Here is an 18,903-nt window from a genome sequence, read left to right on the forward strand (position 1 = left end):
AGAGAAAGAGCCAACATTGAAGGATGTATTTGTGGTAGTGAGTGCTTGTCAGGGATCACTAAAAGAACTCTGTGACCAAATGAAAGGGGTAAAGGAAGATCTGATATTGGTCAGACAGGACCTACAAAAAACAGCGGAAAGAACAACAGCCCTGGAGGGGAGGACAAGCCAATTAGAAGATGATATACTTCCATTAATAAAAGAGGTGAAAAATATGAAAGAACAGATGGCTAGATATACATCAAAAATGGACGAGCTGGAAAACAGAAACCGAAGGGACAATGTGAGGATGGTGGGGCTGCCGGAAAAGAGCAAGGGCCCTAACCCCATAGAGTTACTGGAAAAATGGCTTGTGGAATTTTTTGGAAGAGAGTCATTCTCAACAATGTTCACTATTGAAAGGGCACATAGAGTCCCGTTTAGGGCCCCGCCAGCAGGTGGGTATCCCAGGCCACTCTTGACAAAGTTCCTCAATTGTAAAGATAAAGTGACATTGCTGCGGAAAGCAAGGGAGGCGGGAAATATTTTCTTTAACGGCACCAGGATATCATTATACCCTGACTTTTCACCAGAACTTCAGAGACGCAGAGCAGAGTTCATACAGATCAAGCATACCTTACAGAAATTCAAGCTCTCTTATGCCCTGCTCTACCCAGCTAGGCTACGTGTAACGGCTCTGGGGAGCAATCAGTTTTTTGACTCCCCAACTAGTGTGGAGAAGTGGTTGGAAGAGAATAAGGAGAAACTGTAGCTAAATTAAGGAAGGAGGGAAATGGAGAAAGGGTTCGGTTGTATTGTTTGAAAAGCTTATCCTTTTTTGTTTTTTTTGTGTTTTTGTTTTTTTTGTTTTTTGTGTTTATGTCTTTCTCTTTTTCTTTCTTTGAAGAAATGGGTGGAGGGGGGGGGGTAGATACACATGGATGAGGTATGTAGAGTGATGGATGGAAGTGTAAATGAGGGACAGATGGTGTGGGAAATGGTCATTATAAGGACCCCTAGGGTTCACCTAGATAGGTGGTGGGGGGAGGGTGGGAGGGGAAAGGGGGGGGGGGGGCTGGGGGATGGGAGGGAGGGAAGAGGGAAAGGTTGGTGGGGGGAGGTAAGATAGGTAATGATAGACTATTGGCACAGGGGAAGAGTGGATTCAATGAGAGTCAAAATGCTAAGGGTGTGTCACCAAAGAATTTTCTGGGAAAGTATGATCACTGTTGCAAGATAATTCATAAAGTAATAATTTGTGGCACAGGAAAACAATGGTTGAAACTCACATGCACTATTTTGGAAGGTGAATTTACTTGAATTAGAAGCACTGTTTAAAATTATAAAAGGTAATGCAAATGAGTTGTGTGCACAGGCATATTATCACAAAATATTTGATAGTAACGTAGAGATTAGATATGAACTCAACATAAACTTATTTTGGAATAGGAACACACGACAGTTTTATATATATTCCTCACCTCTATATGCAAGCTAAAACATTCAATATAGGATCCTGGTACGTTAGAGGTTTGGGGACACTGGCTAAAAAAGCAGCAGTATTCTCCATGCTGGAGAAATATGGAGTTGAGTTGGTCTGCCTGCAGGAAATACACCTAACTAAACATACAACCCAGCAACTGCGGAATAGGAAATACCGACTTCAGTTTCACTCGGTATATTCTTATTACTGTAGGGGGGTAAGTGTTATGGTGAAATCTGGGGTGGCTTTTTCCTGCAGTCAGGCCAGCATAGACGAGAATGGCCGATATATTTTTTATATTGCTCAATTGGAAATAGAAAGTATGTATTGGCAAATATCTATATTCCTCCGCCATTTCAAATTGATGTTATGATCAGATTAAATGAATTTTTGTTAGATAAAGAAGAAGTACCGTTATAGTAGTAGGGGATTTCAATGAGATCCTAGATAAAAAGTTGGATAGATTCCCCATACGGATAAACGCGGAGCCCACGGGGAGGGGCCGATTGAGTCAACTTTTGGATGAAGTGGGGCTAATGGATATTTGGAGGGTGCAGAACCCAGGAGCCCAACAATATTCCTGCTATTCAACTTCATATTCCACGTATTCCAAGGATAGATATGGCACTGGGTAATGATAGCTCACTCCAGATTACAGAGAAGGTTGTATATATGCCAAGAGGAATATCAGATCACTCTCCAATAGTCCTTACATTGAAATTAGGGGGGAAAAAGGCTCAGAGGGAGTGGAAAATAAACCCATATTGGTTTGAACTAATTAAAAAAACGGACGGAGTTCTTCCTCAATTGAGAGAATTTATAGTATGTAATGAAGGTACAGCAACGGCCAGGATTCTGTGGGATACTCTGAAGGCATATCTTAGAGGGGTTCCTATCCAGCAGGTAGCTAAATTTAATAAGGAAGCTAAGATATGGGAAGAACGCATTAGAAGAGAGGTAATAGAGGCAGAGAACAACTATGTAATGGATCCATCATCTGAAAGGGAAAAAATATGGTTGGATAAACAACAAGACTATAAAATTACGATTATGCGGAAGGTTGAGACCAGACGACTCTTCCTTCGGCAGTCTTCTTTCGCAGAGGGTGAAAGTGTGGGAAAGATGTTGGCGCAGTTGGTGAAGTCCAACTCCCCACCTTCCTCTATCTCTCCTATCAGGTCCCAGGAGGAGAGATTTTATCTGACACCACAAAAATATTGCAGATATTTAGGGATTATTATAAAAATCTTTATTCAGCCCAAAAGGTGGGGGTAGAGGGCATAATGGAAGACTTCCTAGGCAACTTGGAAATCCCGACCATTATGCAAGAGGAAAGAGAAGAGTTGGAATCCCCAATAACTTTAGTAGAACTTCAACAGGCAGTAACGAGTATGGCTAATCAGAAATCCCCTGGTCCAGATGGTCTTCTGACTGAGGCCTATAAATATTATGGAGAAATATTACTCCCGGAGCTCCTAAAAGCATTGGGGGGAGCGCCCAGGGAGGGAAGACTTTCCATTTCAATGCTAGAAGCAACCATTGTACTTATACAAAAAGAAGGCAAAGATCCCCTGGATGTAGTGGCATATAGACCAATTTCTCTTTTATGCTCAGATGCTAAAATCCTAGCCAAGGTGCTGGCAACTAGGTTGAACAGATTCATTTCAAAACTGATCCACCCAGATCAGGTGGTTTTTATAGCTAATAGATCTACAAGCATGAGTATCAGAAGGACATTCTTGAATATACAGACTCCAAGGGAGAATGTAGGTTCAAGAGTCGTGCTGTCACTTGATGTTACAAAAGCTTTCGATAGCGTGGAGTGGGGATACGTCTGGAGGGTTTTGGGGAAATTTGGATTTGGCCCCTTCCTTTATTGGGTGGATTAAGATGTTGTACCATAGACCCAGTGCTAGGCTTAGAATTAATAATGAACTCTCGGATAAGATTGAGCTTGAGAGGGGGACGAGACAGGGGTGCCCCTTGTCGCCCCTGCTCTTCGCCCTGGCATTGGAACCTCTCGCCATTTCTATAAGATCAAGCGCTGAAATAACTGGGTTTCAGAGAAAGACGGGAGATTAAAAAATCGCGCTATACGCAGACGATATCCTTCTTTATCTGGGAGATATGGGGCAATCATTGACAAAAGCGATAAGCTTAGTCGAGAAATTTGGAAGCTTCTCAGGGTTAGAGATAAACTGGGAGAAAACGGAACTCCTTCCACTAGATTCCACGACTGAGTTAATAATGCCAGGAATGCCTCAGTTGGTAATAGTGGATACACTGAAATATCTGGGGATAGCTTTGACGAAAGACCCTAATCAATTTATTTGTAAAAACCTTATACCACTGCTGGCCAAATTCAAACAAAAAATAGGCATCTGGAAACGACTTCCATTATCAGTGGTAGGCAGATGCAGCCTTCTAAAGATGATCTGGATGCCCCAATTATTATACCTGCTGCATAACTCCCCAGTCTGGATCTGTAAGAAATGGTTCAACAAAATTGAGTCCCTTTTTAGGGAACTAATATGGAAGGGGGGGCAAGCCAGGATCTGACTTCGAACGCTACAACTACCAGCGGGGGAAGGAGGTGTGGCATTGCCTCACCCTGAGCGTTACTATCTGTCGTCACAGCTGCAGCACCTAATGGGATGTGACGTTCCAGGTGGAGGTACCCCCAATGGGAGAATCGTGCTGACTGAAGCTTCACATAATACAATTATTGAAACACTAGAGGCATATTCCTTTGGCTATAGGTCTCCAACAATAAAAATGATAACTAAAATATGGAAAACTGTTAAAAAACAGATGGGATATAATGGGCTAACTGAATACACTCCCCTTTGGAATAACTACAATCTGCGGGAAACCCTCCCGTTAGGAAAAGTAAGAGAATGGGAAATACATGGCATCAAAAGACTGAGACAACTGTACCTGGGAAATACTTTTAAAAAATTCTCAGATTTGAGATGAGAGTTCAATATATCGCAACGCTCATTTTATTCCTACGTACAGTTGAGGCATGCCCTTGAAGCCCAATTTAGAAAACAGCCACCAGTATGGAACGAAATGCCCCTCTTTCAGAATATACTCCAGGTAGGCTCCACTAAAGGACTTATATCTGAACTCTATGGACAGATAAGCAAAGAAGTTAATGCTATGGGGAAACTCCGCAAAGAGAAAAAAAGATGGGAAGAGGATATAGGGAGAATAACACAGGAACAGTGGAAAAGAATCCTAGAAATGGGCCCGAGAGTATCAGTCTCACCCCCGCAGAAGATATCACACCTGATGTTGATAAATATGGCTTATTATACGCCTAAGAGGCTGTTCAAGTTTGGCAGAAGATCAGACGATAAATGCCCCAGATGTCAGGGAACCGGCGATCTTATACACATGGTATGGAGGTGCCCCAAACTGTATTGGTATTTGGAGGAAGTGATTAAAATCATAAGCAATATATTTAACCACCTCAATACTGGGTACTTTCGCCCCCTTCCTTCCCAGACCAATTTTCAGCTTTCAGCGCTCTCGCAGTTTTAATGACAATTACTCAGTCATGCTACGCTGTACCCAAATGAAATTTTTATCATTTTGTTCGCACAAATAGAGCTTTCTTTTGGTGGTATTTATTCATGACTCCATTATTTTTTTTTTTTGCGATATAAGTGCAAAAATAGTGGAAATTTGGAAAAAAAACTATTTTCTTCTTTCTGTTTTAAAAGAAATCCAATAAAATCGAATTTTGTCATCAATTTAAGCCAAAATGTATTCTGCTACATGTTTTTGCTAAAAAAAATCCCGTTAAGTGTATAATAATTGGTTTGTGTGATCACGGACATATGTATGCAAATGATCATGTACAGATGTGTGCAGGTGATCATGTACATATGTGTGCAGATTTCCATTGGGACATGTGATTTTAGTGGGACATATGTGGGGGACAGCTTTTTTTTATTATTTGGGGACATGTGTTTTGGGGACATGTGTGTTTTACATTATGTGGAGACATGTGTGTGTTTTACATTATGCGGGGACATGTGTGTGTTTTACATTGTATGGGGACATGTGTGTTGACACTAGGGGTTGGTGATCAGTGAGTAAAAAGCTGTAAAAAACAGCTCATACTCACTGATCATCAGCCGGCTGCAGCATTCCCCTCTCCTCTCCTCAGCGACAACTTCCGTGTGAGGAGAGGAGAGCTGATCGCCTAGCAACCGGCTGTGTTTACATCACATGACGGCTGTGATTGGACACGGCCATCATGTGATCAGGAGGGCCAATCACAGAGCCCTCCTGCCGATCCGAGATGCGCCGGGTGACACGAGCGCATCGGGATCGCGCCACTGCGCGGGCACTCGCGATCCCGCTCCTTCTGAGGGACGTTCCTGAACGTCCACTCAGAAGGAGAGAGCACCCACCTGGCCGTTTATGTACATTGGCCGGGTGGGAAGTGGTTAAAATAACAATGAAAATGGATGCTGTGGTATGCATATTGGGGTACAGGAAGGAGCGGGGGGAGAGGAATAGTACCACAATTGCAATAGTGAGGTGTTTGTTCCAAGCCAGAAAAATTATCGCAACCAGATGGCAATCTAGAACAACCCCTACTGTGAGAGATTGGATCCGGGAAGTGAATGAGACTATATGTAAAGAAAGAGCAGTGTATACAAAGAGAGGCAACCTTAAGGAATTTGATGCGATGTAGAGGAGATGGTTGGAAAAAATGGGTTCCCCCCTATAGAGTGATAAATGAATGGGAGGGGTAGGAAAGAGGGGAGGGATTAAGGGGCAACGCTTGGTCTGTAACACTGAAAATAGGTGAAGTGAGTGGGATGGAGGAGGTCTTTTGATCACTTTGGTTTCTTTTTTTTTTTTTAAATCTTTATTTAGGGAGTGCAGATTATACATAGAATTCAACAATACAGTATGACAGTTATCTGTTTCTGTAAATATTTTTCACACACAAAAAAGAAAAGAAAATCAAGTATATATTAGTTTAACAGCAGGTATGGTTCCTTTGAAATGTGCTATAAGGCAGGTAGTCATAGGTTAATGGTACCAGCTTAAATTATCTATCGGTGCTGGGGATAGTGCCCTCTGTCCGAGGTTAAGTAATAAGCTTAGATCTAAATATAATTCAAACGAGGGAGCTCCAACAAGACATTGCACTTTGGTTTCTACTACTCATTTTATTGTCTTTTAGTATAATGCGCCTTCACTTCTTGATGAGGTACTTATCCATTTTATTATGTAAGAGAACGTTTTGTGTATTCACTTTTTAACTAATTTGTTAACCCTTGGAGGAAGCGAAGGGGAAGGGAAAGAAAAATTAAATAAAGATTAAATAGGGGGGAGGGATAAAAAGGGGAAATAAAAGATTAAAGCTACTATGATGTGACATGTGGTGGGATAAAAATGAACTTTAATGGTGAATAAAGTATCCCAAAAGTACTTGCTGAAGTAGCTTAAAGAAAATAAATAAATAAATAAATAAATAAATAAATAAACCCTTCGATGAGTAATTAGGAGTTCAAATATAAATGGCAACAGTAATTTCCTCCAACAATATTGTGGATTAATATGACCCCGCACTGTTACATAGTTACATAGTCAGGTTGAAAAAAGACACAAGTCCATCTAGTTCATCCATAAAAAAAAAATAAAAATATCATACAATCTCATATACCCAATCCTATACCCACAGTTGATCCAAAGGAAGGAGAAAAAAAAAACAGAAAAGCAGGATCCAATTTGCTACAGCAGGGGAAAAAATTCCTTCCTGCTGTAGGAAATACATTCCAACACAAGACATATAGCCAGGAAATGCCAACAATCCCCCGGCAGTGTCGTCACCGGAATAAGAAGTCCAGATCAATGTTTTGCTCATCTGGGAGGTCTAAACAGATGACAATACAGATTACCAATCAGTAAAAAATCCTGAGAAATGCAGGAAATTGATTTTTCCTGCTGGCAATGTTATTCTGCCCACTGACTGTAGTAGATGCAGAGTGCAGTGTATAGTCCGGGGATCTCACAGATGCCGGGAATGGAGCCGGATGCTGAGATCATATAACTCCAGTGCACATGTGCTGGGGTTACATCATCAGTGCCTGTCCAATAGGAGAAGGAAGACGATGGTGGACCTGGAAGACTTGGGGAAGGACATGGCATTGGCATGAATGGAGTGGATTGGCTCAGACCTTTCATCATCGGAGGAGAGCACACCCAGAGGTAAGTGCTGTGAATACTTCATATTAAGGCAAATGCTGGAGGACCTTATTCAGGGTTTAACCCCCTTTTATTGTGCAAGGGAAGCCTTTTTTAAGCATAGGGAAGGGCTGAACCCCGAGTCAAATTTTTATTGCTGTGTCCCCACTATGGAGATTCATTATCTCTATTTGTCCTGGTGACAGAAATAAATGTGAAGTCTAAAAATGAGAAAATATCCCTCACTGGTCTCTGTGAAAACTTTCTAAGACTCATTATCTGTTGTACCCCAAGACAGGAAAATGAAGGGAAATTACTGCATTGGGGCACAAGACAAATCATAACTTGATAGGATATTTAACACTCTCCTCTATTTATAAAATAAAAAAAAATGGCTGCATATCGACTTCAAAGTGGACCTAAACTCAGGCATCTTTAGATGACCACTATATTTAATGGAGGTGACGCCTACAGCTCTTCTAGACTCCGCCCCTGATGACCCTATTGGTGTCATAGGTAGGAGTGGGCGGGGTATACAGTTGATGATGTTACACATCTAATAGGTACCATTGGTGGATAAGGATCCATTCTGGATGGGGGGCACAGATCTGTCCTCTACCAGTGGAACCTCTATATAGACACCATTGGTGGGTATGGATCCATTCTGTATGGGTGGCATGAATCCATCTTCTGCCAGTTGCACATCATCATAGACACCATTGGTGGGTATGGATCCATTCTGTATGGTTGGCACTGATCCATCTTCTGCCAGTGGCAAATCTTCAGAGACACCATTGGTGGGTATGGATCCATTCTGTATGGGTGGCACTGATCCATCTTATGCCAGTGGCAAATCTTCATAGATACCATTGGTGGATAATGATCCATTCTGGATGGGGGGCACAGATCTGTCCTCTACCAGTGGCACCTCTATATAGACACCATTGGTGGGTATGGATCCATTCTGTATGGGTGGCATGAATCAATCTTCTGCCAGTGGCAAATCTTCATAGATACCATTGGTGGATAATGATCCATTCTGGATGGGGGGCACAGATCTGTCCTCTACCAGTGGCACCTCTATATAGACACCATTGGTGGGTATGGATCCATTCTGTATGGGTGGCATGAATCAATCTTCTGCCAGTGGCAAATCTTCATAGATACCATTGGTGGATAATGATCCATTCTGGATGGGGGGCGCAGCACTGTCCTCTACCAGTGGCACCTCTATATAGACACCATTGGTGGGTATGGATCCATTCTGTATGGGCGGCATGAATCCATCTTCTGCCAGTGGCAAATCTTCAGAGACACCATTGCTCTTCAAATCTCTTTTTCTGTAGTAAATCTGGAAATATAAATCACACAGACACCCTCAGAAAATTGCAGAGACTATCACCAACATACAGCATTGGGGCTGTTCTCTTTCTAGTTTATTCCCACCCTCCATCATCCAATAGTCCATTCTAACATGTGATATGGCTGCCCTGGGTCAGAATTCCCCGCACTCTGCTCAGCATTATGTGTCCATCATAACTTTACCAACTGCTGTCTGTGCCAACACAGTGTATCTAAACCCCAAAACAAAAATGTAATATATTGCAACTTATCAGTCCTTAGATGTGGTGTCTGCATTCATTTTCTGTTTTCTTCTTTTATTTTCACCTACCTGGTATATCTATGAATAACACACTTCCTGTCCTAGGGTGACAACACTCACTGCACTGTATCTGTGTAGAGCTGAGTTGTCACCCTAGGCTGCTCTCCTGAACTGGACTACACACAGTTCCTCATATCCATTACATGGTGAGGGGAATTCATAGTAGAAGCTTGGAAGGAAAAGGACACTGAGTATATGGCAGGATCAATAGCTATTATATGTTCTTGCTGAAGATATTCTTAGACTGAAAAAAGAAGACAAATGCAGCCACCACATCTAAGGACCGATATTCTTTAAAACCATCCCCCTTCACTTACCAACCTTTAACTGTACTAGATGTTACTGCATAGACCTCATCCACACACCAATTCTGCATCCACCTGGGAGGTTCTTCAATGTATCTTCTTCATTCCTATCAGGGCTGGTGCAAGGATTTTTGACATCCTAAGCGAAACCTCATTTTTCCACCAAACCCCCCCCCCTTTTTGCCTTTTGTGCTGCCCATGTATACACATACCTTCCAACTTTTGAACTTGAGAATAAGGCACATTGCATGGAGACAGTGACCTGCAGAATGCGGTGCAGCAAAAGGGTGGGTGTGGCCAAATATGATCGTTGGAGGGGCTTAAGAGCCATGGTTAAACAAAACCTGGGCTTCCTTGTACCTATAAACTAGGCTTTGATTGCTGTGCCCCAAGCTGGAGTCTCAGGGGTACATATAAACCTCAACACAATCATTTAGAAAATTACTTGGTTTTGTGTACACTAAAAATAGACAGAGAGCTTAACCTCCTCACGTCCGCGCTATAGCCGAATGACAGCTACAGCATGGGCCTTAATTTCCAGGAGGGCATCAAAAGACGTCTTCCCGTACATGGGCTTCCTGCATGCCCTCTGCGAGGCATTTTCACCAAGTCAATGACATCCCAGCCCCTTACCACGTGATCAGCTGTCAGCCAATGACAGCTGATCATGTGATGTAAACAGAAGATCGGTAATCGTGTTTTTTCTCCTCACGCTGACAGTGAGGAGAAAAAAAAAGGCAGATCCCCAGGTTCTGTGAAAGGGACATTGGTCCTGAACAAGAAGAGCCACAGCCACCTCATCTGTGACTGCCAGTGCCACCTATCCAGTGAGGGCGCATCCATTAGGGGCACCCGGGCACCACCCACCTCTGTCACGCCACCCCCTATATGTAGAATGGATAGATTCATGCATTGCATGAATCTATCCATGTCCACCGCGGCCACCTCCTATTCAGGCATCAGGCTCCTTTTAGGACGCCGGGTACCTAAATTACAGAGGCAGGGGTGCTTTTTTGAAGCACCTGATTAGAGCCATAGGCTTTAAAAAGTGTGGACTCTTGCGCTCGGAGCCCACCCAGGTGTGTTAGAAAAGCAAATGAATATTTGCTTTCCTAACACTGAGCCACCACTCAGCCAATCAGGAAGCCGGGGTCTAATACCCGTCACCAGATTGTCTGAAAGCACAGGCGATCTTATTAGATGCCTAGCAAAAGGGAAGAAGAGACGCACGGGAAGCATGGAGGACACAGGAGCCATCGCCTGACCCGCTGCCCGTCCCACAGCTCACTGCCGTCACCCGACACCAAGATGGGCAAAGTGCCGATCAGGCGGCTGGCGGGGGGGTCACAGTGAGGCTGCATTTGATGGGGCACAGTGGCTGCATTTGATGAAGTATCACTATGGCACATGGAAGCAGGAAGGAGGGACCACTGTGGCACATGGAAGGCAGGAAGGATCACTATGGTACATGGAAGGCAGGAAGGATCACTATGGTACTGTACATGGAAGGCAGGATCACTATAATACATGGAAGGCAGGATCACTATGGTACATTTAAGGCAGAGAGAGGGGAGAGTTCACTCACCCGGAGCTGCAATGTCTTCAGAGGCTCAGGGAGACATCAGGACAGGAGCACTGGTTGCTTTGAAATCTCCTGCCCACACCCCCTTCCTAGGCACAGATTGGCTGCACACTGGGATTGTGGGCGGGCACAGGGGCACAGGGGGGTGGAGGTGGAGCAGACCTAGTCTACCTTCTCCCTCCTCTTACAGGATATACAGCGGGCAGGGGATGTGCAGCAGGCGAGCCAGCGGGAAGATGAGTGGGTGGGGGGGACTATGTTGCTTGGCACTGTCAGGGGCATACCAGTGGCCGTCGGGCGAATATGCGTGCACACGGGCGCACAAGAAGCTCTTCCAGGACAATTCTGCTCAATTCACCACCAGGGGGCGCCAGAGCGCTCCCGCGTGTGCCCGTGCGCGCGTTCGCGCGTGCGCGCGCGCGCCCGTTCGCGCTAGCGCTGTTTTGGCGCCAAGGGCCCTTTAAGAGAGTGACAGGTGCTCATGTTAGCTGCTGTTCGTCTGCAGCTCTGCACCTGAAAGTTCCTGTATCTGCCTGCTTGTTGTTTTGATATTGACCCGGCTACGTCTGACCATTCTCCAGTCTCCTATCCGACCCGGCTTGCCTGACCTTGTTACTCTGCTTACCTGTTGCCGATCTCCTGCCTGCCTGACTATCCTTGGATCATCCCTCCTGTTTATACTCTGCCTGATCTCCTGCCGAACACGGACTGTCTGACCTTGCTTGCCTGTGTCCTGTAACGCTGCTTCCAGCCTGCCTGTTTGCATCCAGCTGCTGTCTTCGCATCTGTCTGCCTGCCTACCTACCGGCCTGCACCAGTTACCTGCATCCACAGCACAGCCACCTCTGAGGGACATCCTTCCAGTTCCAGTGTCTGCTTCTGCTGAAACCTGCATCAGGCCCTCCTACCCACTGCGCTCAGGAGACCACTGTTCCCACTTCCAGCGGCTCCTGAACCAGCGTTTAAGAGAGGTCTCCTTCCACCAGTCAGGCTCAACCACCAGGTTCCTCACAGTACGAACAGCCATGACTGAGCCTGCAGGAGAGACCTCTCCCATTCAGGAGATCTGTACGCACTTGGCAGCCCTCACCCAAGCAGTAAAAACTTTACAAGACAGTTATAACAGACTGGAGGGGCAAGTGCTAAACCTCAGTGGTTCCGGTGGTGTGGCTGCTGCACCCGCAGCTGCTCCAGTACAGGCTGCTGCACCACCCTCAGTGGTCATGCTTCCACCAGAACCAAGAGTCCCTGTTCCTGACAAGTTCTCCGGTGACCGATCTAAGTTTGTGGCCTTCCGCAGCGCTTGTCAACTGTATTTCGGATTACAGCCACAGACTTTTTCCTTGGAAGCCACCAAAGTGGGGTTTGTTGTATCCCTTCTGCAGGGGGAACCCCAGTCCTGGGCTCATCGCTTGCTCGAATCCAACGCCATACAGGTCCAGACACTACCTGCCTTTTTTGAAGCCATGGCCCAGCTTTATGAGGACCCTCAGCGGGCTACCACCGCTGAGGCAGCTTTGATCGCGCTCCAGCAAGGCCGTAGGCCGGCCGAGGACTATGTTATGGACTTTCGACGCTGGAGCGCGGATACTCAATGGAATAATGCAGCTCTACGCCACCAATTCCGCATGGGGCTATCTGAGGGTCTTAAGGATGAGCTTGCCCGGGTAGGAATGCCTGACACCTTAGAAGAGCTCATTGCCATCACCATCCAAATTGACCGACGCCTTCGAGAGCGCCGGTCCGAACGATCTTCCCAACAAAGTCGGCCTATGTGGATGACTGCCAGAGCCCCGCTGCCTGCCTCCCGGTATCTACCCTCTGCCGGGCCAAGTCCTGTCAACCAAGCAACTGATGCCCCTGAACCCATGCAACTAGGACTGATGCGTACTACCCTGACCCCTGAAGAACGGGCACGCAGGCGCCAACTGAACCTTTGCCTCTATTGTGGCGGAACGGGCCACTACGTGAACAACTGCCCAGTGAAGATCCGTAAGTGTTTTTCTTCAGCTCCAACCAGTTTGTCCGCTTTAACAGCTAATGCCACTCAACTTGTTCTCCCTCTCTCATTTCAGCTCCAGGGAAGAACAATTCAAGTCAACGCCATTGTTGATTCCGGGGCATGTAGCTGTTTCGTTGACTCCACTTTTGCTACTCAGCAGAATCTTCCTTTAACAGACAAGACACATAGACTTTCAATTTTTCTGGCCGATGGATCCCATATAAAGTCTGGGCAGGTCTCTCAAGAAACCCTTCCTCTGTCTGTTACCTGTTCACCTCAACATCAAGAGATCTTAACCCTGGACGTTATCACTTCACCTCTTTTCCCAATCATTTTGGGTATGCCCTGGCTTCAAGCCCACAATCCTCTTGTCAATTGGGCCACGGGTGAGATCAAGTTTCAGTCACCCTATTGTCAAAGACATTGTCTATCTGAACCTGTTAAGCCTGCTACTACCCTACTATGTATGGACATTGACCCAGATCTGCTTCAAAACGTACCAGAAGTCTATCAGGACTTTGCAGATGTATTCAGCAAGAAGGGGGCAGATTCTCTGCCACCTCATCGCCCCTATGACTGTCCAATAGAATTACTTCCTGGAGCTGAGATTCCTTTTGGGCGCATCTTTCCGCTGTCCGAGAAGGAACAAGAGGCGCTTAAGGTTTACATCAATGAAAATCTAGAAAAAGGCTTTATTCGCCAGTCCACTTCACCAGCTGGGGCGGGAATATTTTTTGTCTCTAAGAAAGATCTCACGCTCCGCCCTTGTGTGGACTACCGGGAACTAAACAAGGTTACGGTCAAAAACCGTTATCCGTTGCCCTTAATACCGGAACTGTTTCAAAAATTACGGACCGCCATCATATTCACCAAATTAGATCTGAGAGGGGCCTACAATCTGGTCCGCATTCGGGCCGGGGACGAATGGAAGACGGCTTTCCGGACCCGTTTCGGGCACTACGAGTATCTGGTCATGCCCTTCGGCCTTTGCAATGCTCCTCAAGTGGGTGTGTAAAATACCGCGCCAATCTAACACATCAGGATAGCAGCCAACACTACAATATGACAAAAATTGTGCACAATAACTAGATAATAAAAGTGTAGCGCTAACGTGAAAACAATAAAAGAGAATATATAAGGGTTTGGGATAGAGGGAAGTCAATCCACATTAGAAGGAGCAGGTACCTTCGTCTAATCTCAAACCTGCAAGGTGAATATGTAAATCGTGAATGTGAATATTACCACATCTATAAACAGAAACGATGCCCCGAAGAGGCATAAATGATCATGGAAATATCATGAATAATAACGACAAATGTTGGTGGGAAAAAAAAAAAAAAAAAAATATAAATAAAATAAATGGTGTCAAACAATGTCCATAATGTTGGTGAAGAGATATAACTCTCAGAGGAACCATATACATATAATAAATCAGTCCATATAGTGCGTGGTGTGGTTGACCCAACTTGAATCCAAAGCAGGTAGTGTCACAGGAAAGTGCAAACCAGAGAAAGAGATGTAATACTCTTACCGACTTCGGTGGACTCACAGGCCGTGGGCGGTGAGTCAAATAGGCTTGTACTGTCTTCAAATGACAGTGTGAGACTAGTTGGTACACCGGAAGATTTCCTCCTCGAATGGGGGGCCAGGAACCTGCCCAAACAATCTGCTCGATCACCGTCTGCTATTAATGTCAGTTGATCCCACTTCCAGCGGCTCCTGAACCAGCGTTTAAGAGAGGTCTCCTTCCACCAGTCAGGCTCAACCACCAGGTTCCTCACAGGCACTGAGCGAGGCTCCGCATGGCGCACACCGGACAGGGGAAGTAGCGGAGTCCAGTACCAAAACATGCCGGCGGCCAGACTGATGTGCCCTGATTTCTGTCCCAAGACGATCAAAATAAGAGCCCTGAGCTGGCAATAGCAGACATTGACTTAAGAATGAATATAAAACCAGAATGGATACATAAAAAGTAATGGAAGAAGTGGAGTATTTATTTTCCTAGAACAATTGCTGCTTCGGCTTTCCTTCAGTGCTGCTTACACAGTTAGGCCTCATGCCCACGGATGTTTTTACAGCCACTTTTTTGACCCCCCCGATCCCATCACTGACCCCCCCGATCCCATCACTGCTCTCCCACATGAGGCAGCAATGGTGGCAAACATGCAGAGCAATGCAAAAAGACCAATGCATTAGCCCCCCTCGGGGGGAGAAGAACTTTTATATGGTATATGGACTCTTACCCAGTACACGGATCTTCTTCCGATGTTGACTCTACGCGATCTCCAGGTGTAATGCTGGGTCCGCCGTGCGCCATGACTTACATTGGCATGGGGGGGCCACCCGATAATGTAGTTAGAGGACACACCCCTTGTGATGTTATAACCCGGGGCATTATGGGGGGGAGATCATGGGAGATTGCGTCGAGTCAACATCGGAAGAAGAACAGAGGGAGAAGACCCAGCAAAAGAGCAGAAGATAGCGGAGAAGGACTGGAGAGGGGAGAAGACCCAGCAAAAGAGCAGAAGATAGCGGAGAGAAAGGAGAAGAGTCAGAGTTGCTTTAATAAAATACTTTAAAAACCTGTGTAGTGTGTATTTTTGACACTTTTTTTATTTAAGTGAATGGGCAGGGGTACAATGTACCCCATACTCATTCACCTAGGGTGGGTGGCCATGATCTGGGGGGCCCCTTGTTAAAGGGAGCTTCCAGATCATGATAAGTCCCTGCCCGCAGACCCCGACAACCACCGGGCAAGGGTTGTCAGGAAGAGGCCCTTGTCCTCATCAACATGGGGACAAGGTGCTTTGGGGTGGGGGGGGAGCAGGGGCCCCCCCTCTGCCCCAAAGCACCCACCCCCAAATAATCCATGTTGAGGGCATGTGGCCTGGTATGGTCTGGGGGGGCACTCGCTCATCCCCCCTTTCCTGACCTGCCGGGCTGCGTGCTCGGATAAGGGTCTGGTGTGGATCTTGGGGGAACCTCACGCAAAATTTTGTCGGGGTTCCCCTTCAAGATTCTCAGCCCACAAGTCGCACTGCAAGTTGGATCATCTTGATCCGACTTCTATTCAAATAAATGGGCTCCCATAGGGAACCACTGATTTTGAATAGAGACACAGAAACACGGCTGAAAGCTAGCGTGGTTAAATGGGTATTGACGCCAATGCAAAACGCGAACAAAATTGCATTTTTAACGCCGCTTTTTTCCTGGTGTCGGTACTAGCTTTGCAGCTAGTTTTTTTAAAACGTCTGTGAGCATGTAGCCTTACAAGTATTTGGTTCAGTTTGGCTAATCTCCTCCTTCAGTAAAGATCATGTGACCAGCACTTGAAACTTTATTTGCAAGAGGAACATTAACCAACCCGAGCTCTCAACTCCCCTTCAGAAGAAATCACATGACCAAAAAACGTCATATACTGTAGGGAGTCTAAATCAGCATTTTCTCCAGGAGCAGCAAATATTTCATACCTTATATTGGCTCTTCATGCATTCCAGAAACTGAAAATATAACTTCACCTTTCAGTATAGATCCATCTTAAAGCAACTGACTCTCTATAGAGACGACTGCTGATCTAGAGGAATAATCCAATCACAGAAAGGAAAGATGTAATCATTACTCACCAGAAACATCAAAATCCCAATAATCACACCGATCACTCCAGGAACAATGAGAAACATTCCGGATCTTCTATAATCTGATGTAAAATCAGAAAATAAATACAATCTTTAGAACACATCTCTGTGTGAGAGATTATATGTGTGATCAATATACAATCCGTTCTACAGTCTGCTTTGTTATGTTACAATATTTATACATCAGCAAATCTCTGCTTTATTATATATAAACCTGCACACCGACACCATATACTTTATACACACACACACACACATATACAGTATATAGTGAAAGTCCCAGGGAAGAATGATAACCTCCTCTATTCCCCAGTAATTGCCCCTCTCACCTCCGATCTCCAGCCGGTATTCCTGGATCTCCTCACTGACCGGGTTTGTGATCCTGACCCGGAATCTCCTCTCGGTGTCGTCTCTCTGGACATTGGGGATAATCAGCGTCCTATTGTCATCTATCAGCCGGTATCTTTCAGGGAGAGGCTCCCCGTCCACCTCCCAGGTCACAGCGCTCTCTTCTCCAGAGAAATGGACGCTCACAGCCGTCTCCTCACCCAGCCGGCTAGAGTTATTGGTGATGTTGGAGATGAGAACCGGATCTGGAAAGTTCAAGAGGAGGACAGTCACCATCAGTCATAGGTCACCAACACAGAGCCCAGATACATAGAATAGAGTGATAGCTCTTTTTGTATACTTCTATTCACTGCTTAATGCTCATGTGACCTGAATCCTCTTCCCCCACATACAGTCCCCGGTGTTGTATGATTGGATTTGAAACATGTCTGCCTTTGTTACCCTCCATTACATAGGGGATGATAGGTGTAGTAGTGTACAGAAGGAAGATAAAAGGTGTTTATATGTTCAGTTCAGCTGATAGGAAGTGACAAGGAAGGGGCATTTCTGGCAGGAGCAACAGATATTTTCTGTATTTGCTGAATATATTAGTCTATAAAAATAAAATGCATGCAGACAAAATATTTAAAGTGGAAGTCCATGCAAAGTCTAAAATCCCTTCATCTATGGACACCAGGGATCTAACACTAACCTCTCTATCCCTGTAATGAAAAGATGAGTATACATAGGTTTTTGGATGCCGATCTGACCCAATCCGACCGGATCTCCAGAGGCGGAATCTCTGCATAAGACACGGAGGACAACGGCTGTGAAATGAATGGGAAGTGATGTCACCCATAGAGTTACTATGGGGCTTCCATTGTCATCTGTCTCCTCTGCACCCTCCCCCACGGCTGACAGCTCAGTGTGGGATCCGGTCGGATCGGGTCAGATCGGCTTCCAAAAAGAGATGTATACTCATTTTTTCTTTACAGGGATAGAGAGGTTAGTGTTAGATCCGTGGTGTCTATACATGCAGTGATTTTAGATTTTGTATGGACTTCCACTTTAAGGACTGTAAGCTGCAATTTATTACATTTTTATTTTGGGGTTTAGTTATTCTTTAATAGAAAAATAAATGTCAGAAAGGTTCAGTCTGGCAATCACATACTGTGTCATCTCCTCTTATGAAGCTTAATGCCCCATCACTGACTCCCCGATCCCACCACTGACCCCCAGATCCCATCACTGACCCCCCGATCCCATCACTGACCCCCCTGATCCCACCACTGACCCCTCGATCCCATCACTGACCCCCTGATCCCATCACTGACCCCCCCAATCCCATCACTGACCCCCCCAATCCCACCACTGACCCCCCCGATCCCACCACTGACCCCCCAATCCCATCACTGACCCCCCCGATCTCACCACTGACACCACTGACCCCCCCGGTCCCATCACTGACCCCCCCAATCCCATCACTGACCCCCCCAATCCCATCACTGACCCCCCCGATCCCACCACTGACCCCCCGATCCTATCACTGACCCCCCCCGATCCCATCACTGACCCCCCCGATCCCATCACTGACCCCCCTGATCCCACCACTGACCCCTCGATCCCATCACTGACCCCCCGATCCCATCACTGACCCCCCCAATCCCATCACTGACCCCCCCAATCCCACCACTGACCCCCCCGATCCCACCAC

The 18,903-nt window shown here is 45.8% G+C and overlaps 2 protein-coding genes across 2 annotated transcripts in view; both read right to left on the reverse strand.

Annotated features, from left to right (window-relative positions):
• LOC141129487 (V-set domain-containing T-cell activation inhibitor 1-like) overlaps window positions 1-18,903 on the reverse strand; it is a 360,174-nt gene that overhangs the window by 209,600 nt on the left and 131,671 nt on the right. The gene's annotated exons all lie outside the window — the stretch shown is intronic.
• The window catches only part of LOC141129886 (uncharacterized), a 59,245-nt gene continuing 49,149 nt past the window's right edge, over window positions 8,808-18,903 (reverse strand). Inside the window, exons 3-5 of the mRNA XM_073617926.1 lie at window positions 17,192-17,455; window positions 16,851-16,924; window positions 8,808-9,026 (exon numbers count right to left, since the gene is read on the reverse strand). Of these exons, the coding sequence (XP_073474027.1) occupies window positions 8,808-9,026; window positions 16,851-16,924; window positions 17,192-17,455 (557 nt within the window). The remainder of the gene's footprint in view (window positions 9,027-16,850; window positions 16,925-17,191; window positions 17,456-18,903) is intronic.

Source organism: Aquarana catesbeiana, linkage group LG02, assembly GCF_042186555.1.
Source record: "Aquarana catesbeiana isolate 2022-GZ linkage group LG02, ASM4218655v1, whole genome shotgun sequence".
Taxonomy (NCBI): domain Eukaryota; kingdom Metazoa; phylum Chordata; class Amphibia; order Anura; family Ranidae; genus Aquarana; species Aquarana catesbeiana.